Raw genomic sequence first — 21,225 nt, forward strand, 5'->3', positions numbered from 1 at the left:
ACTGACACACTGTTAAAAAATTGGTGAGGTGCACGTCAGGCTACGCAGAGACGGATAACCTACGGTGAAGCTACGGTGTAGACCTTACGCACGAATAAATTGGACTTTAGTGTCTGCCATCGATTAGTGTTGGCGGGGCTTGTGTGTTGGACAGACAATTTTTCAGAGCTCAGAGACAGATTTATAGACTTCAAGGGTTATTTTTCAGTAGTAGCTCTCCACATTGCTCTTCAGACTGCTCACCAGCAGGTAAACGCCAACCTCAGATTCACTATGCTTAAACAACGTGCTTTGTCTGCCTGACATTTTGCGTCAGTTAATTGTGTTTTTTGTGCCGTATTCAAAACGCTATTTACATCTGGTCATTGTGATTGTAATAAGACCATCAACTGCACATTATCACTCATTATTGGCTAGTCCAGCACACCCACTGGCCAAAGGTTACCTTTCCAACAAGCACATGTACATTTTAGTATTTGGAGGACACTTATCCAAAGCAAATTTTGGACAGTGAATTACAAGATATACTAAGACACGAAGCCAAATAAGTGGAAAGCTGTAAAGTCAGCCAGGCATATCACAAAATAAATCCCCTTAAAATTATACCCCTCGATCCAACCGTACCGAGCATCTTTTCAATGTAAAAATCTGTGATCTGTATGCTACTCACAAAGCGTGAATTCTGGGTAGTGTAGTGTTGTGTAGTACTCACTGTAGCATGGGAGATTGTGAGGATGCCATTTTTCACTGAACACTTCCTCCTCTGCCATACCTTACGGATCCTACAAGAGAAGAGAAAAACCCTTTATTCACATCTCAAATATAATTGGAGCAGAAGAGAAAAAGTTTGAATAATTTAAAATTGATAGGTTTATAGGTATTTTAGTAGTTTCGAAATTAGTGATCACAATCAGCATCTTAAAGGCGGAGTGCACAATGTTTAAAAAACACTTTGGAAAAGGGAGTCAGGCCAACTACCAAAACACACATGTAGCCAATCAGCAGTAAGGGGCGTGTCTACTAACCGACATCCTTGCCGGGGTTGCGTATATGTGGGTCGAGTCTATCAAAAGAAGGTCCAGATTCTATTGGGGTAGGGGCGTGTAAGTTTAGGTGATTTCAAATATCAACATTGGCTTTCAAACATTGTGCAATCCGCATTTAATGTTTAATCGATCAGTTAAAGTGTTGCCAGCCCCATTAGGCTCTATTAACAGGCAATTAAGCACACTATACAATATGTCTTTAAAACAAAAATTTTTGACTGCATTCCTCTTGGATTAGTATGCAAACCCACCCATCACTCTTCTTAAAGAGATAGCCTTTCTTCTCACTGCCAAACTCTTTATTGCCCTGCAGCTGGTGCATACTGTAACCACTCTGCTTGCTCTGAGAATCCTGTATATCACAAGAAACACGGTCATGATCTGATTCACTGCCACGTTTCACACAGTATTGAACAAATATGAATGTCATGACATGATTATAAAATGAGTGAACATAACTTTTTCATATGGAAAACATCTTATGATGATGTTACTGTTACAAACATCCACAGTCGTATACAAACGTCTGAGACCACTAAAATAGTTTGAGCATTAAAATAAATTGAGAAATATTTAAGTCATTTGTACTTCTAGTATTTAAAAATGCTAGAGACACAACCTATTCTCAAATATATTGGATATAACAAAATTGTGCACTGCTGTTACTATGAATGGGGCACAATGCACCGCTTAATTTGGCCTCTCTGGTGACGTAAGTTCTGCCTTCCAGTTAAAACAACCAATAGTCAATGAATCGATTAAGACTGATGATGCATTAGGGCAGGGGTCGGCAAGTAACTTTGGCTGCGTGCCAATATTTTTTATGGCGGGCCAGCTGCTGTTGGCACACTTACGTGTCTTATTTTGAATAAGCCTAGTATAGGCTATCTGATCTTTTGTCAAGAAAATTTGTCTTTATTTTCTATTTAAAATAGGAAAGACGGCATTAAAAATTGCTAAAAACATAGTTATGGGTCTGTGTATCATCCGTTCAATCGTTTTTTTTTTTTTTTTCAAATTAAAAACAAAAATAAAGATAAAATAACGACTTAGTTTTTCCATTATTTATTTCCTGAACTAAAATGAAAAAATTAAAAACGACGGGTTTTCTGATTGTGTGCTCAGATCAAAAAAATTATTACTGTATTAGACAAATTTTTTATTTAACACCTTTATAGGCATAATATATCAATAAAATCATTTTAAACAGATCAAGTAGGCTACTATAGTGGTAACATTTTACAGGCATTTATGCTCTCATGAAAGACTCTTACGGCGCATTCACACGGGGCGTAAGCGTTGATGCTTCCCATTCAATTTTAATGGGTGACGTCAAGCGTTGGCGAACTGAATTGTGGATCCGTCTGCGCCGCGTCAGTGACGTTGCTAGCGCCAGAAGTTGAACATTTCTCAACTTTTCAAGCGGCAACGCGTGCATCAGCCAATCATATTGCCTCATGCAAATAACCTAGGCAGAGCCAGCCAATTACGTTTATGGAAGACCGGAGCTTGTGATTGGCTGTTGGCCACGCTTCAGACAAGCCTTCCGTTAAGCGTTAACGGTTACGCCCCGTGTGAATGTACCGTTACAGTCCGACTTTTGAACTTTATTACTTCTTTTATTATTATTTATCCGGGAAACACACATACACACCTAAGGTTTAAGGAGGTCTATGCTGGACTGTTTTTTTTGTCCAGCTCCCACAAGGTTCTATTCAGTAAACCGCTTATCTGTGTTTGTATCTGTATGTGTATCTGTTACCGCAAAAAAACAAAAAACAAAAAAAAAACAAGTAAACCGCTTAATGATAATGATACACGGGGCCATTAACTGTTATTGTAAAATAAAAATAGTCTGAATTAAAAAAAAACAGACTTCCAAAATAATCCGGCGGGCCAGAATATATTGCTGTTGCCGACCCCTGCTTTAGAGGATGGGCTCGTGAGGCGCTTGAAAACCTGTGCACATGCGCAGTAGCTGACGCGACCTCGAAAAAAGGTGTTTTAGCGCAAATTGAGCTTAATTTAAAACAAAAGTGGATGTCAGATTTAATTGTTGGTTTTAGCACGTATTTTTCGAGATTTCATTAGACTTGCATGACTGAAATAACTGCTTAGAGGCGTTGCAAACATGTCCACCTAGTAGCGTGACTTTCCTAAAGGGTCTTTGCTATGCCTCCATGATTACCTTGAAAGAAGGCCTCAATTCATACATTTGAAACAAAGCATGCTGTAATAGCACAATCATCAAAGGTTTTGCACAAGCGTGTGATGTCCATGCCAACTCAAATCCATGATGTCATCAAAACAAAAAAGGGACATCCCAGTCATCAAGAAACATTTTATCCTGACAATACAGTGATCTCAGACGTTTAGACCCGACTTCACGTATGATAAATTCAAATGGCAAACAAGCAGCTTGGCAACATTACACGTGTCTTTTATGGACTTACTCTCCTAGACTTCAGTTGGAAAGCAGTGAAAGAGAAAGAGTCAGAAATGCAGATGTCAGATTATTATTGCAATGTGCGTAGAATAAAAATAAGAGACAACGTAAGTGTACAGTCATCACAGCCCCGTCTGATGATAACAAAACACAGGGCATTGTTATTCAATGTAGCCCAGAAACGTCTGGTTCAAATGGACATCGACTCCAAACAAAACACATAAAAGATCAAACGTTGGGCTCCACAAAAGAGCTTGTGTTGTACTGTCTGACCTCAATGTCCACATTTCCTCTCTTTCATGAGAACGCTCAAATACATCCACTAAAAACCCACTTTACATCTCTCGCAGATGTTTTCTGAGTGTCATGACAAATCGACATCTGGACTATTTGGGCTTTTCACACCTAAAACTTAAGGTCATTCTTTCTTTGGGTAAATATAATTCTGGGTTATCTTATTTATTCTTTGCTGTAGGATAATAATTATGCATGATCCTGCAGTGTGGGGTTAATGCTGCTAAAGCAGGATTTTATAATCCAGGGTCACTTTTCTGATTTTAAAGCAGGGTCACCCTGAGTAAGAGCAGTGTACGTTCTCTCTGGGATTAGAAATCAAAGTCAAAAGTCTTAACATGTCATTGTGGATTAAAGACAGGGGTCAAATCCTTGAGGAAAACCACCTGCAAATCCCTATGGTGTATCTACCTCTTTCTGGTCCAGCTGTAAAGATGACTTGATGAGATCTCGGAGAGCAGTGAGCTGTTTTTTCTCCTCATCCTGGGTCTGTTTTATCTGACAGCACAGAATTACAGTGTTATTATATTATTTGGTGAACTAAACAATTTCTTCGTTTCTAGAGGTTTTCATGAGATACTAAAAGCTCTCTAGATGAAACAGATATTGAACTGACCTGTCAGGACCTTTGTCTGAATATAAGATATTTTCCCATCATATATATTATTCATGTTTACATCCCTAAATATAATATCCAATACTCTCCCAATGTTCTTATAGGTGCAGCTGCATAATAACAAGTACATAAGATAAAGTAAAGAAATGCAAAATGGGTAACTAACGTTATAGAGATCAGCAGCTAACTTCTCGATGTACTGCTTCAACTTATCAGCCGTTTTCAAACCGTCCTGGAAAAAACTGAAAGAGTACACATCAACTCTGTTAAGACACATACTGTATCAAAGTCTACTGGTCAACATATCCATACTAGACAACATGTATTAAGGCCGGGGTATGGTTTGTTTTTTTACGTGTACGTGAATGTATGCGTATGCTCGAACGCACAGCCTTGCAAAGCATAGTTTATTTGACCCATGTACACAGACATTCGACGCATGTGCATTGTGGCATAATGCAATGCATCTCTTGAATTGCATACTACTGTACATTTTCCTGTAGGCGCATGTGTGACCTATGCATATTAAGTGTGTACCGTTTTTACGCATAAATGAGGGTCCATGTACAGTGGATTTTTGTGTGCATGTGTGTACAGGAGAATGTAGTAGAAAATTCAGGAGATGCATTGCATTTTGTCTAGAGGTTGACCGATTCATCAGATTTGCAGATTAATCAGCACCGATAACGATAACAATAACTATCGTTCATCTGCAAAAATTTGTACACGTATGAACCAAATAAACTATGCTTAGCAAAGCTGGCGTGTGGCAGTGCGGAAACATTTGCATACATGTATAAAACGGAATATAATCGGGGCTTTCCAAAAATCCGACGGTGCATGTACAGACGAAATCTGAATCACACACACTGTATGCAGACCCTCGCGTATGTGTAACAACTGAACTGTACTTCTAGCTTTAGCCTTGTTTTTTGGCAAATTAAATGCCATTGGCAAAACCATGGTTATTTTGGCTTACCTATATGGTTCCCCTTCGAGGGAACTCGAGCTGCGTCGCCGAAGCTACGCTATGGGAACGCCCTCTGCGTGATTGTGTCTGAAGCACGTATGTCAAATCAGTCCAATGGTCAAGTGACACGTCATAGGCAGGTGACGTGGGAACCAGGAAGCTATAAAAAGAGCACCCAGCAAGCCAACTTCAGCTCTTTGTGCCTCAGCAAGCGAGTGTGTGTCATTATCATGTCTAAGTCCAAACAAAGTTTTAAGGAGTGTGCTTCCCCGTGTCCTCGTTTCATTACGAGCGAGGACTCGCATCATCTCTGTGTTATGTGCCTCGGGGCACAACACGCACGATCATCTCTTGAGAGGGGTGGTTGTGCACATTGTGATAGGATGCCGCTCCGTACGTTGCGCTCGCGGCTCGCACTCTTCGAGGAGGGTGGGGAGCCGCGTGTTCCCCACGGTTCTGGCCCCGCTGCTGCCGAGGCAGAGCGGAAGCTGCGATCGTGGGGATCACAACTAGATCTCGCAGACGAGCTTGAGACGGGTCTCCCCCTTTCTCAGCCTTCACCCGCGGGATCTAGTGCCCCGTCTCTGGATTCGGAAGCACGCGCTGCGGTTTCTTCCGCCCAGGGTGGGAGCCCAGATTTGCATTTATCGTCGTCCGAGGAAGTCGATATTATGTCTGTCGACGTGGTGGACGCTGAGGAGCCTTCTCATTCGTCCCCCGCGTTCGATGATTTGATGGAGGTTGTTACTAATGCCGTGGCTCGCTTAAAATTAGACTGGCCGGCGGAGACTCAGAGCGCGCGTCCTCAGAGTATGTTAGATGAGCGCTTTTTAAAACAGAAACCTCAACCTTCGCGGCGCAACATGCCTTTCTTTCCTGATCTCCACAGCGAGCTGTCGAGATCATGGAAAGCTCCGTATTCAGCCCGTGTTCATACCCCTCACGCCACCATGTATTCCAACATTGTGGGGATGGGTGAGCACGGATATTTAACGATGCCCCGGGTGGAGCAGACGCTTGCGAGCTATCTCTCCCCCGCTGCGGCGTCATCATTAAAATCGCCTTCGCTTCCCACGAAACCGGTTAGGTTAACCTCATCTTTAGTGGGTAAAGCTTATAAGTCTGCAGGGCAGGCTGGGGCTTCACTGCATACCTTAGCTGTCTTACAGGCGTACCAAGCAGAACTGCTTAAAGATTTAGATGCCGAGGCGGGGGGTACATCTGATTTATTTAAAGAGCTTCGTCGAGTCACTGATGTGTCACTCAGGGCGATTAAAGAAACTGCGAAAGCCGTGGGTAGATCGATGGGAGCTCTCGTAGCCACGGAACGCCATTTATGGCTTAATCTGTCCGAGCTTAAAACCTCAGATAGGGCTTTTCTCTTAGACGCGCCCGTTGCGCCCTCCGGTCTCTTCGGCGATGCCGTTAATACTGTCGTCGAGAGATTTGCGGAGGCTCGTAAGCAGTCGGCGGCGTTCGAACGCTATCTCCCCCGCCGTGCTCTTGATTATAGGGCTGCTGGGCGGGAGCAGCCATCGACATCATATAGAGCATCGCAAAAGCATAGTGTTGCCACTCGTGGTCCCCCTCAAAAAAAACTGGGGTTCGGGCGGTCGCGCTCAGACATCATCCAAGCAGAAAACAGACCTGAGGGCTGTTATTATGGCGAGGAAGGCGTCGGCTAAAAAGAAGTCCTGAGGGACGTAGTGTCATATTTCCGAGGGCAGCCCCCAATCGGGGAGAGCCGGCAGTCACCTCACAACACGGTGCCCGTCTCTCCTCGATGCCCTCGGGATGCCAGTGTGTTAACCCCGCCGCAGTGTGTGTTTCGGGGCACAGCGGCTTCATATTCTTGTGTGCCTCGTGCGCGGGGCACGCAACACCTCTCTCCGAGGAGGGAGGCATTAATATCACCCAGGTTGAACCCTGCCAGTTTGGTTCAGGGCACCGGGAAAAGTTTAAGCAGTACACAAAAAGCCAGTCTCGAGAGGCTGGTCCCCCTTATAGAAAATTTGGCAGCGTGGAAACTCCTGCCAAACGTGTCTCAGTGGGTTCTGCAAATAATAGAAAAGGGCTACAAAATTCAGTTTTGCAACCAGCCACCCCAATTCAACGGCGTGTTATCTACCATAGTGGGTGCTGGGCAGACTCTAACAATGGAACAAGAAGTAAAAACTCTCTTGTGCAAGGAAGCCATAGAATGTGTTCCTCCTCACAACAGGGAGTCAGGGTTTTACAGCCGCTATTTCATAGTTCCAAAGAAAGACGGGGGGTTACGTCCGATTTTAGATCTACGTCATCTGAACCGGTCTGTTGCAAAACTAAAGTTCAAGATGTTAACTATAAAGCAGATCGTCACACAAATCAGATCCGAGGACTGGTTTGTGACGATAGATCTAAAAGACGCGTATTTTCACATATCTATCCTCCCGCAACACAGGAGATTCCTGAGGTTCGCCTTCGGGGGCGTGGCTTACCAATATCGGGTTCTCCCTTTCGGTCTATCTCTGTCACCCCGTACATTTACAAAGTGCATGGATGCAGCGCTGGCTCCATTACGACTCCGGGGCATCCGTGTCTTAAACTACATAGACGATTGGCTAATTTTAGCCCAATCAGAGAGTATGGCAGCGCAGCATCGAGATGCTGTGCTGACCCACATGAGAGAACTGGGGTTAAGGCTAAATGCAAAGAAAAGCATGCTCTCTCCAGTACAGAGGACAGCTTTTCTTGGCGTTATATGGGATTCAACGACAATGCAGGCACATCTGTCCCCTGCTCGTGTGGAATCCATTCTTTTGGCTGTAGGCAGAGTGAAGTTAGGCCAGTCACACACTGTAAAACAATTTCAGAGGTTGTTGGGGCTCATGGCAGCAGCGTCCAATGTGATACCCCTTGGGCTGCTTCACATGAGACCGCTACAGTGGTGGCTCAAAACCAAAGGGTTTTCCCCGAGGGGCAACCCGTTCCGTCGGATCAAGGTCACGCGCAGATGTCTTCGTGCCTTAGATCTTTGGAAGAGACCATGGTTTCTCTCCCAAGGACTGATGTTGGGGGCTCAGTTCCGTCGAGTTACGCTGACAACGGATGCTTCCCTCACAGGCTGGGGAGCAACTATGGGGAGCCATCTGGCTCATGGATTATGGGGGGCCAGACAGCTCAGCTGGCACATAAATTGCCTAGAGATGATGGCAGTGTTCTACGCCCTGAGATGTTTCATCCCTCACCTGCGGGGCCATCACGTGTTAGTCCGGACAGACAACACGTCGGTAGTCGCGTACGTCAACCACCAGGGGGGTTTGCGTTCACGCCCTTTGTACAAATTGGCGCGGCATATCCTTCTGTGGACACAGGGGAAGTTGCTGTCCCTCAGAGCAGTGTACATTCCCGGGTGTCTGAATCAGGGAGCAGACGTCCTGTCGAGACAGGGGCTGAGGCCCGGGGAGTGGAGGCTCCACCCTCAGGTGGTGGAGTCCATCTGGACGAGATTTTACCAGGCGGAAGTGGATCTGTTTGCGTCCAGAGAGACGACACACTGTCCGCTATGGTTTTCTCTCACACATCCAGCACCGCTGGGTCTGGATGCCATGGTTCAGCCATGGCCGAGGCTACGGCGGTACGCTTTTCCCCCGATCGCTCTGCTCCCGGGAGTTCTGGAAAGGGTTCGTCGCAACAACGTCCGCTTGTTGTTGGTTGCCCCACTCTGGCCGAACCGAATATGGTTCTCGGACCTGGTGTCCCTCCTCGACGGCTCACCTTGGGAAATACCCGTCAGGAGGGATCTCCTCTCTCTGGCGGGTGGCTCGATTCTTCACCCCCGCCCAGAGTTATGGAAACTGTGGGTCTGGCCACTGAGGGGGCCAGACTCATAGAATCTGGTCTCTCAGCTGAGGCTGCTGAGACCATTCTTCACTCCAGAGCTCCCTCCACGAGGAAGCTTTATGCCTTTAAATGGAGAGTCTTTACTTCCTGGTGCAGCAAACACCTGCATGACCCTGTGAACTGCCCAATTGGTACAGTCTTGGAGTTTCTGCAGGAAAAGTTCACCGCAGGGTTATCTCCTTCTACACTGAAGGTGTATGTGGCGGCCATCTCGGCTTACCATGTTCCTTTGGTCGGGCAATCCCTTGGGAGAGACCCGCTGGTGGTTCGCTTCCTTCGTGGCACTCGGAGGCTGAGGCCTGTAGTCCGACCCAGGGTCCCAGCTTGGGACCTGGCCGTTGTGCTGGAAGGTCTGTCCATGGCTCCGTTTGAGCCCATTGAGACCGTTCCAGTCAAGTTTGTGGCACTTAAGACAGTACTTCTGTTGGCAGTCACTTCTCTGAGGAGAGTGGGTGACCTTCAGGCCCTGTCGGTTTCCCCTACGTGCCTTGAATTCGCACCGGGGATGGTTAAGGCTTTCTTGTACCCAAGGCCCAGGTATGTGCCTAAGGTACCGTCTAATGTGCCACGACCTGTCGTACTTCAGGCCCTCTGTCCTCCCCCATTTAGGGATAGGAATCAGGAAAAGCTTAACTTGGTGTGTCCAGTGCGAGCACTGGATGCCTATGTTCACAGATCTTCTTTGTGGAGGAGGTCTGAGCAACTGTTTGTGTGCTTTGGCTCGCCCAAGAAAGGCCTGCCGGCGACCAAGCAGACACTCAGTAAGTGGATAGTTGAGACTATCTCTCTGGCTTATGAGACCACTGGACGGCCTTCACCTATCGCCGTCAGGGCTCATTCTACCCGGGGTATGGCAGCCTCTAAGGCCTTGTGGCTAGGGGCTTCAATGCAGGATGTCTGTGATGCGGCAGGCTGGTCCTCTCCGCTCACATTCGTTCGGTTTTACGAGTTAGATGTTGGTGCTACGCCTGGAGCCCAGGTGCTCATGTCTTAAGCTGTGCGCGTTTTTACACACAGACAGGCATTTGGTAGTATGGTGTTTTGGTACATCGTTCCCATAGCGTAGCTTCGGCGACGCAGCTCGAGTTCCCTCGAAGGGGAACGTCTCGGGTTACGAATGTAACCATTGTTCCCCGAGAAGGGAACGAGACGCTGCGTCTCCCTGCCATACTCCCTGCATCCCTGTCTCGCCTTGCTTCGGCACAATTTAGCTGAAGTTGGCTTGCTGGGTGCTCTTTTTATAGCTTCCTGGTTCCCACGTCACCCGCCTATGACGTGTCACTTGACCATTGGACTGATTTGACATACGTGCTTCAGACACAATCACGCAGAGGGCGTTCCCATAGCGTAGCTTCGGCGACGCAGCGTCTCGTTCCCTTCTCGGGGAACAATGGTTACATTCGTAACCCGAGACGTTTGGTTATAGAAAACCATTGTTAAAGTCATTTAGTCATTTAACCATATACCGACTTACGAAGATGATTTATTAACATAAAAATGCTGCCTTGTGTCCCTTTAATTTTCAAAAGAGTTGTCATACACAATGCAAAAAAAGATTTTCAAGAAAAAAAATTCTTAGTATTTTTTTCTTGTTTTCAGGAAAAATATCAAAAAATTCTTAAATTAAGATGCTTTTTCTTGATGAGCAAAACGACCCAAGAAAATATGTTTAGTTTTTAGATAGTTTTTAAATTTAAGTGATTTTGTGCATAAAATAAGCAAAAAATCTGCCAATGGGGTAAGCAAAAAATCTTGAAAAGTTTTCTTAAACACTAAATTTATGAAAAATTACCCCATTGGCAGATGTTTTGCTAGTTTTATGCACAAAATCATTTAAATTTGATATTTTCACTCTAAAACCTACACTTATTTTCTTGGGTTGTTTTGCTCATCAAGACAAAGCATCTTAATTTGAGAATTTTTTGATATTTTTACTGAAAACAAGACAAACATACTAAGAAAATATTTTCTTGAAAATCATTTTTTGCAGTGCAGTATTTACACTGAAGTATTTTTGTCTTGTTTTCAGTAATAATATCTAAAATTTCTTAAATTAAGATGTATTTTCTTGACGAGCAAAATGACCTAGGAAAATAAGACAAAAATATATCAAATTTAAGCAAATTTGTGCTTAAAACAAGCAAAAAAACTGCCAATGGAATAAGAAAAAATTTCTTGAATTAATTGTTTATGAAAAAAGTAAACTTTTGTTCTTATCCCATTGGCAGATAATTTACTTAGTTTATATTTTTGTCTAAAAACTAGAGTTATTTCCCTAGGTAATTTTGCTCATCAAGAAAAAAACATCTTAATTTAAGAATTTTTAGATACTTTAACTGAAAACAAGACAAAAATACTAAGTAAGAAAGTCATTTTTTGCAGTGTATGTCTACTAAGCTGGACTTATATAGCATTTCACACCCTACTTACAACAGACATATAATAAAACGGTAACACCATTGAAAAAATGGTTTGGTTTGAGAAAATTCTGGGATACCTACTTGCACTGTGCATGATAATACTTGATGAGATTCTGGAGAAGATCCACTCCCTTCTTGGTTTTAATCTCATTGACTTTGATCAGGTACTGTTGGGAAGTGTGGACAATACAACACACATAAAATGCTGAACTTGCATTTGTGTGTTAGCAAATTACATCTGAGACACTACACCCTTAACATAGTTTGAAGTGGTTAAGTTTACTATAAGAAGCGTTATTAAATAGTCCACCCTAACACATCTGGTGTGACACGATAGATTAAGTACAATACTACTAAAGACACAAGTAATATTTTTAATTGTGACTTTGAGAACTACACTGGACAGATCTTGATGTTATAATGGCTAATGTGTACACTGTGCTGTTAACTGTTAACAACCTTAACTTTTTAAAGTGAACAAAACTAAATAGAGAAAAATACACAAAGTTTTAATTTGTGAAGTACACACCTCGCACATCTGTAGCTGAAAGATTCGTCGTTCCTTCTCCATCTCCTCTGCGATTTCTGCACCGGTGATCTCCGTACGGATCATACCGTGCTGCTTGGCATGTTCCCTCTTCTCCTTCTCGATTTTTGTGCTATAGCGAAAAGAAAATTCATCATTATAACATAGAGAAACGAGCTGCAGTTGGTTCAGCTTGAGGTAACCACCGTCCTGCTGTAATACTGATATGCTGTGTTGTTTGAGCATAGCAATAAACAGCTGTACATCACCGCATTACATTAAACAACCATTTACTATAAAGTGTGATGAATACAAACACAGTTACACTATAAAGATACTTACAACTTGGTCTCATAGTCTTTCCAGGCCTTGTCGAATGGCTTTTTAAGATCCTGTGGTGTGGGAAAATAAAATAAATAGTGCGGGAAACAATTAGGTTTACTGTGCAGAGTTACAGACATTTTCACAGCTGTTAAACTAAATGCATTATTATTATACAGTATAAAGCACCAGAGAGAAAAAAAAAGAGATAAAATGTTGCAAACGCTCAAAGTGTGTCAGACATGTTTTTTTTTGTAAATAAGCTTAATGGACGACATTTCTGAATAAACATTATATCATTGTGGGGGGAGGGGCCATTTGTTTGTATCCCAAATGTGCAATAGTGGGAAAAATATGGACTTTTGGTGGTAATGCAATTGCTTTATCAGATTTGTCAGTCTCTGTAAACTATTCTCGTAATTACATTATTCACATGTTACTTTACCTAAAGTGTACCAACTTCATAGCTTTATACAGTATATTTTCACTATCGTTTAGAGCAGAGGTCCCCAACAAGTCGTGGACAAGCTGCCACTGGGTCGCAAGGACGTCCTGAAAAAAAATTTGTATAATAGCATCGTAATAGTTTAATCTTTTGTCCTTTAAGCTTCAACTTTTCTTCCGGTCCGCTCTCTCTCTTTTTCTCTCTCTCTCTGCCAGTGCATCGGTGATCACATAACCAGTAATATTGAGCATACTTCTAAAACACAATCAATCAAATAATTGCAGAGGTATGACTTCATGAATTATTTGCAAATGTACCTCGCAAATCATGTCAATGCATGAAGACGTTCAACTCTGTGACATCGCAAAGGACTGAAAAGTAATATAGTTTTATATATATAAAATATTGCATTTCTATCAAGAGATCCTTCTAAAAGTTGATCATCTTTATTACTTGGGTTGTAAACAGTGGAAAGCTTCATTTAAAAAGAAAACGTGACAGCGTTAAGAGTTAACATTTATCAACAGTGCGTAAAATTTGTTCTATATAAGTAAAAAAATCTATATTTATCAAACTCTTTCCCCAGCATTGACAAGTTAACTCATCAATTAAGAGATAACGCTTCCCTGCCAATGACGAGTATTTCCGGCTTTCTGCAATACCGCTTTTATCCACCGGGTAGCGCTTTTCCGCAACTTATAAAACCTGGAAGTATTCCCTTAGGACAAACAGCTGTATGTCCGTGTATGTTTTGAGGATCGCTCTGAATCTGATCTCTATCAAAAGTCCTTCACAAAAATGGAATTATCTCATATATAAATTTGGTGTTTCTTAAGAAACCTAGCAATATTTGAGAGGTGATAAAAGAGAACTTATAAAGGTAGAATGAAAAGGTTTTTTTCTGTTTGAAAGCAGAGGGTCTGTTCTTTTATTTGATATATAGTATGTTTATATATTTAAAGAAGAACATTTTCTGGAAGGCATTCAACTTTTATGAAAATCATGAAAAATGCTGGCACTGGCTGGCAACTTTTTTTTTAAAATGCTGGCGGGGAAAGAGTTAAGCACCATGCTCGTGCACGTTCATGGTCATTTGCATTCCGAAACGCCTCCAATGAACCATATATGGTGACAACACTTCCCTTTATAGGTCACATGGTTGTGCTTTTTGCTCACTGCAATAATGGCAAAGAGAGCAAAAAAGAGGAACTTTACAGACACAGAAGTGGAGGTGCTTTTGGAGATACATTTCCCTGCCAATGACGCTTCCCTGATGAGTTTTTATGGTAATCTATAATTCCGCTATTATCCACCAGATGGCGGTCTTATAAACAACTGAGGCATCAGCTAATTCTACAATGTTGTAAACTCCATGTATGTTTTGATCATCGTTCTGAATCTGGTCTGTTTCAAAAGTCCTTTAGAAAAATGCAATTATTTCAGCTTTTTGCTCAAAATTTTGTATTTTTGAAGAAACCTATCCATATTTGAGCGGTTATAAAAAAAAAACAAATGAAGATAGGATGAATTTTTTTTCAGTTTTGTTTATTTGTTTAAAAGCAGTGAGTCTGTTCCTCCATTTAAATATATTTGTATGTTAATTTATTTATGGAAGAACATTTTCCTGGAAGGAATTTTGCTAAAATCACAAAAAAATGCTGGCGGCCAGCTTAAAAAAAGGCTGGCAGGAATGAGTTAATTCCACTGGGTCTGAGAAGAGAACACTTCCAGAAATAAAAAATCGTTTGACATTAAATTATCGGTCAAGCGTCACATCACACCGATGTAAAATCAGTGCAAATGGAGAACAGACAACGACAGAACTTAGCGCATGGTTTGCCAAGTCTTCGAATAACGCAAGATAAGCCATTGCACTGTGTCATGCATTTGTCGCAGCTTTCTTTTATAGGGTTAGACACCAATTTGGCATCTAACAATTTGCTGTTACTTTTTTAACACAAATCAGTTTAACACCTGGGTGTGAATAATAAATACACAAAGTGTTCATTAGAGACTGGGGATAGTCCTCTGTAGTATCGCTATTCTACCACTAGATTCTCTGTGTAAGCCCCCCAGAGGTGTGCGTATATTTACACACATTTCAACGTATAACCGCAAGTTGCTAAATTCCACACTTTGTGTAAAAATGTTTTTATGCACTCTTTACGCACAGATCTGTTCGTAAGCGCGGTTGATAAATGAGGCCCCAGGACTTTTCAACATTTAAAAAAAATAAATGCAGGCGCAAAGATGACTTTATCCTCTGAAAAGGTAAGACATCAGCAAAGTGACTTTTAAGTGAAATTTAGTCGAAACAAACTCAGCAGATATATTACTTTTTCAGATGACAGATAACTTTTAGGATGTACTTCAAACTGTCATGTCAATGTATAATGACAGATCCGCTCTGAAGCTTCAGATTCACCTGCACTGAGTAACGGAGCAATAGAGGCACAAGTTACAAACTGCAGCTTTAATTAAAACAACTAGAATTACAGAAATATTTGCACAATCTAGAAACTAGAAATGTTTGAAACAATCATCTACAAAAAGTCAAAGATTAAGATATATGTCAGCAGGACAAAAGGTTTGTTTCGGTGACTAAACATTTGACATTAATATATTATTCTTTATTCTTAAATTATTTATAAAACAAATCTAGATGAAAATGCAAAAAACAGGTAAATGTAAAATATTTGTAATAATACGCAGTCTTGTTTCAGTGTATTTTGGCATTTTGTGCTCTGCTGTAATGCTGACGCAACTGAATATAAAACCTGATTTTTGTTTTCTCTCATTTCCTCAAACAATTTAAGAGTCCAGCTCTGAGCGAGTCCTGGTTACACGTACAGGAGCATTAGCGTGGGCGAACGCTTTATGAAGCATCTGTTCCTGCGCAGGAAAGATTTTCGAGAGAGCTGATAATGTCCTCATGGGACGTCACTTATTCCCTTCAGCTGCTTATGCCTCTGTCAATAAGGGCATCAGAGAACGTTACATTTCCGCTGAGTAAGAGGCCAAATGAAAGAGAGATATGCACAATGTAAGAGATAAGAGTGAGAGGGGGCTGGTAGGTGGGTATTTTCAGTCTACTGAGCAAAAAAGTGAAGCCTCATCACTTCCACTCAGAAATTCAGCTGATGCTGCAAAGGCTCTTAGCTCGGGTCACGATAATGTGAAAACAATCAGGCGGCACTTTCAAAACAGCTCGACGCGTCAGACGCCCCTTCACTTAGTTGAAGTAATTTTCACTATGGATACATGTTTGGCTTTAGGCTGACGCCTGAGCTTTTTACCGCAGTCAGCCGGTAAACATTTTGAAACACTCCCACACCGTTTACTAGCGGTAACAGCGGCTGTTCCTTTAGCATCACGTTTTTATAAAGGACAGCAGCGCGAAGGAACCCTTAATTTAACTTTGGCGAGATTTACGGTGAGCGCTTTTTGGTCCGAAGAGGCGGGAATGAGGCAATAAATCAGTGTGCTCTTCAGAGACTGCCCTTTCTAATTAGTGCAGTCTGACGACGGGGTTTTAAATCTTACCCCCTTCACTCCCTTCAGATCTCCTTTCAGCAAAGAGTCCAGGGTGAAGATGACATTGTGACTGAGGCTCTGAAGCTGTGGAGAAGAAAAACTAAAATCAGACACATAAAGCCAGAGGCTCATATCACATACATATATAATCTAAATAAAGCAACATTGACTTCATGTCTATTCACACCATATGTTTACATAGTTTTCACTGTGCTGTCTGCTAGGCTTCCAGTGTAAATGTATTAGAATAAACAAACCAACTGTGGCTACAGTTCATAGACATGAAGTTGCAAGGAATTGCAAATATTTCTTTAAAGCAGTGAAACATGATAAATACAAAACAAACACTGTAAAAAAAATGCAGCATAAAGTACATACAACTTGGGCAAGTCAAGTCAACCTACAATTTTAAGTTTTGGCTTGTAAAAAAGTTGATATAACTTATAGGGGTGTAACAATACATCGATATGTATCGATTTTATTACTAACGATCTGATGCATCTATGCCACACGTAAAAAATCGTTTTGAGGTACCTTTATTTTGACACTCTCCATTTCCTTATTCCTTGACGTAACGTCCATCTACACATTTCCTCCAAAGCATGCTTTTTTTTATTTTCATCTGACTGTTAGATCTGATGTTGTGTGACAGATCAAATGCTTAAGTTTAACAGCTTTATTTTTATATATTAATTTATTTTTCAATGTACAAATACCTGAGTGACTGTCACTACTGCACATTTTGGCACAAAATACAGTCTTCCAGAAAAAAGCAGTTTTTTTGTGATTGTTGCGGGCAAAAATCCTTGATCTTGTGGCACGTTTTCTTTAAAAATGCGGGATATTTATGCAATTTTATGCAATGAAATTCTGGGAACTGTGAGGATTTTTGGAGAGATGAACCCAAATGCAGGCGATGTCGGGGGTGAACAAAAAACACTTTTATTAACACTGAAAAAACAAAAGCCCACATGGGAACAAAACATACACGAAACACGAAATACTAACACTTGCCAACGGTACAAACACTATACAAGATAACACATGAGTGATACAAAACGAACGTGCACAGGACTGAGAACACGAGGGCATTAAATCTGAAAGACTAAACAGGATAACAAGGGGAAAACAGGTGAGGGTAATGAACTAATGATTAAATGATGAACTGGGAGAACAGGGGGCGGAGACAAGAGACGAGACACCAGAGGCACATGACCCAATATACAAGGCCATGAGCCTCCGCATAGAACATGAGGCTGTCAGAACCCTGCCATCATAATAAAACATAAATATAAAACAAGACTCTATGGCAGGATCCTGACAGGAAATTGCAAAAATTGCGGGAACTTGCAAATATTGCGTGAACTTGCAAACACTGTGGGAACTTGCAAAAACAGTTTGCAGCTTTTGCAGCTTTTCATTGAGTGCGTTTACATGCACAGTCTTACGCCGATTATGCTTAATAAACTGATTACACGTGGGGTCATGTAAACGCATAAAGCGGTTTTCTTTAATCGGGGAAAGCCCATAAACAGCGTAAGCAAAAACCGATCGGCACAGGTAGTTTTTTGCTCATTACGCCGATTTCGCGTGGCATGTAAACACCTTAACCCGCTTTCTCACGGTTTTGTCCATGTGCGCATGTCTCCGCGTATGAAAGATAAATGTCACACGCGGAAGTAAGCGCAAGGTAACGTATAAAAGTCTCCGCTCGACTAAAGCAGTTGGCAGGGAAACTGTTAAAATAGAAGTTTATGTTACATTTACAGGTTCTGCAGACACGAGGAGAGATACAACAGTACAGCTTAAGACAGACATGTCGTTGACTTTTTGATCGACTCTTGTGTACTATAGGTGGTGACGTCACTGCCTGCAAGAAAACCGATAATTCTTCAAGTCCCATGTAAACGCAGTTGTCTGCATAGCCGGCTTATTGATTTGCATGTAAACGCATGAAAACAGTTTTCTGTAATAAGCAGATTTTTGATAGTTTTCCGCTTATTCTGTGCATGTAAACGCACTCATTGACGTTCACGTCACATAATCACATAAAGGCAACAGGGGACATGGCTGCGCTTCTGTAAGGTAAATGCAACAGTTTTCAACTAAGATATGTGATTTTTGCTACGAAAATGCGGGGATAATGAAATCATGCAAGCCCCGCATATTTTGCGCACGGAAATCTGAAATTTATGCTGAGAAAGTGCAGCGTATTTGAAAAAATGCGTCCCCTGCATAAATATGCAGACTTTGGCTGATTATGCGTTAAATCATGCGATGGCATAATCACGTTTTTCTGGAGGGACTGAAAATACTGTACGAATTTGACTGTTGCCATCATAAGCTTGATTTTATGTGACATTTTGCCCCTCATTATTCATTTTTATTTATTTTAAAAAAAATGTATTTTTGTTAAGCTTGTTGTTGTAATTGTTTTAATTGGGACAGATTATATATTTTGGTTGCATTTGTAAGTAAAAATGTAACTGGTTAACTAGGCACGTAATATAAAAATATCGAAAAATTAATCTAATTGGATCTAATTGTAATCGCATCGAAGAAAGGTTTGATGTATCTGCAAAAAAAGGTTTGGGTCCAAGCAAGAATTCAAGGACATGTAGCTAACATTGTTTACAATAATTTTACACAGTAACGTTAGTTCAGTGAAATATTTGATACGTGTTAGATATGGTATATGAACAAAGGTAATTTTCTTGTCATTTATTTCCCTTGTTTTTGGAAATAGACTCTGTTGTTACTGATTTATGTGGAAGTGTACCGGAAGTTGCTTTTAGTCCACAAAAGCCGTTTAGTTATGCTGTTGCTGCTGAAACCGTTTATATAATACCGCGAATACAAGTAAATTGATAAGCTCAAACCTTATTAAATCCCATTGTGTGATTTAAATAATCTCCTCCCATAAATTTTCTGTAAACTCCTAAAATAGTCCTAGAAGTCAGTGGCTTTAAGTTTTTCTGCGTGTCTTTGGTAAATCCTGACTGTAGTTTCTTAACGGCAAAAGAGGCGCATGATCTGGTGCAAGCTGTTAGTAAATCTAGCCCATAGTTTCAGACAGATAACCTACATTTAAATAAACAATAGATGCAAAAAGAGCAATGTTTTGTATGTTTAAAATAAACAGACAGAACGGATTCAGTAAGGAATAATTGACTACAGGTCGTTGAATTATTTGACAATAATGCACACCCAAGGTGGTAATGCGGCATGACACATTATTTTCAAATAATTCAAAAGACCGAAGTAAATTATTCAGCTTAGACCAGCATTATTTTAAGACATTTGACAGGTCAGGTGTGCCTTTTACAGAAAAATAATCAACACCTGTGGAACATTTCTTAACCAATCAGAATGAAGCATTCAACAGCCCTGTGGTATAAATAAAATATACACTACTGGTGAAAAGTTTGGAAACACTCATTCTTTATTGATATATTTTCCACATTTTGGGGTGGTGATGGTGCAGTGGATAAGACACACGCCTTTGGTGTGAAAGACCCGGGTTCGAAATCCACTGTGACACACCACTGTGTCCCTGAGCAAGACACTTAACCCCTAGTTATTCCAGAGGCGTGCGACCTCTGACATATATAGCAATTGTAAGTCGCTTTGGATAAAAGCGTCAGATAAATGTAATGTAAATGTATGGAATAACAGTCAACGGTGGGCATGATTTTGTGACTAAAAGCATCCAAAATAGTTTGCCTATAATTTGCAAAATCGTACTCATGGCTCATTTTACCAATCAACTTCCCTTAGATTAATTTTATAATACAATTATAGTTTTGAAAATTAAAATGAAGTTGATATGTTTGGCAAGTATATTTTCGTCTACAAAAGTAATTTCAAGCATAAAAACCTTCAGAATAATAGATTTTTAAGATCATGTTAAGCATTTCAGTGAAGTATTTCTAAACTTTTGACAGGAACTATTATATTGTCTTCTTCATAGAGGCAAAGTCTTTAAAACCTCACCAGGTTCTTGAGCAGGGCAGCCAGTTCTTTGATGAGGCCTGAAAACTTGATGAAGGCTGTTCCCAGATCAGAGTTATCTCGGCTGATAAAGTTGCTGCCAAACTTGTCCAGCGCCTGACCATAATTCTCCTCGTTCTGCACATGCTCTGTGGGAACAAACGAAGAGACCTTACACATCAGCTATAATGATAAAATAATATTTAATTTCAATTAAATATTGACCGATACTGCGTACAGTATATGTTTAATGTATCACTCCGGTGTCTCTTTCTCATTCTAGGTTTGAATTCGTTACAGATTGAGCGAATAAAACATTTCATTCGAATCGATATGTCATGTCCAATTACTTGCTGGTGGCAAGCAGCCATGCATTAATTAAAATAATGTACATCCAGCTGGTTGTTATCGCAAAATACACCCTTTCATCACCCTGTCAGGTTTTATTTTGCGATAACAACATGCTGAAAATACATTATCCCTTACTTGAAAGTGTTTCTAAAGAAATTTTAATTGCATTCCATGAGGACGCAGACAAAAAATCCCCCAACTCCCTACTCATTCCTCAATTAGGAGAGCATCCTGTGTGAATCCCAGGCCACAGGATGATAAATAAACCAGTAAAAGCTCTTTCAATATGCATATGTGCTAAAGCTTTCATCCCACTGAGAGAATGGCAGCAAGGTCGTCAAACCTGCTGGAAAAAACTGACCTGCGGCCAATTTCCAATTTGTA

General features: G+C 41.2%; 1 protein-coding gene across 2 annotated transcripts in view; it reads right to left on the reverse strand.

Annotated features, from left to right (window-relative positions):
- The window catches only part of asap1a (ArfGAP with SH3 domain, ankyrin repeat and PH domain 1a), a 63,504-nt gene that overhangs the window by 16,538 nt on the left and 25,741 nt on the right, over positions 1–21,225 (reverse strand). For both annotated transcript variants that reach the window (XM_065276531.2, XM_065276532.2), the window contains exons 5-13: positions 20,494–20,639; positions 16,510–16,584; positions 12,543–12,592; positions 12,204–12,333; positions 11,756–11,841; positions 4,569–4,644; positions 4,198–4,284; positions 1,298–1,398; positions 713–782 (exon numbers count right to left, since the gene is read on the reverse strand). In XM_065276531.2, the coding sequence (XP_065132603.1) occupies positions 713–782; positions 1,298–1,398; positions 4,198–4,284; positions 4,569–4,644; positions 11,756–11,841; positions 12,204–12,333; positions 12,543–12,592; positions 16,510–16,584; positions 20,494–20,639 (821 nt within the window). The remainder of the gene's footprint in view (positions 1–712; positions 783–1,297; positions 1,399–4,197; positions 4,285–4,568; positions 4,645–11,755; positions 11,842–12,203; positions 12,334–12,542; positions 12,593–16,509; positions 16,585–20,493; positions 20,640–21,225) is intronic.

This window comes from Paramisgurnus dabryanus, chromosome 6, assembly GCF_030506205.2.
Source record: "Paramisgurnus dabryanus chromosome 6, PD_genome_1.1, whole genome shotgun sequence".
Taxonomy (NCBI): domain Eukaryota; kingdom Metazoa; phylum Chordata; class Actinopteri; order Cypriniformes; family Cobitidae; genus Paramisgurnus; species Paramisgurnus dabryanus.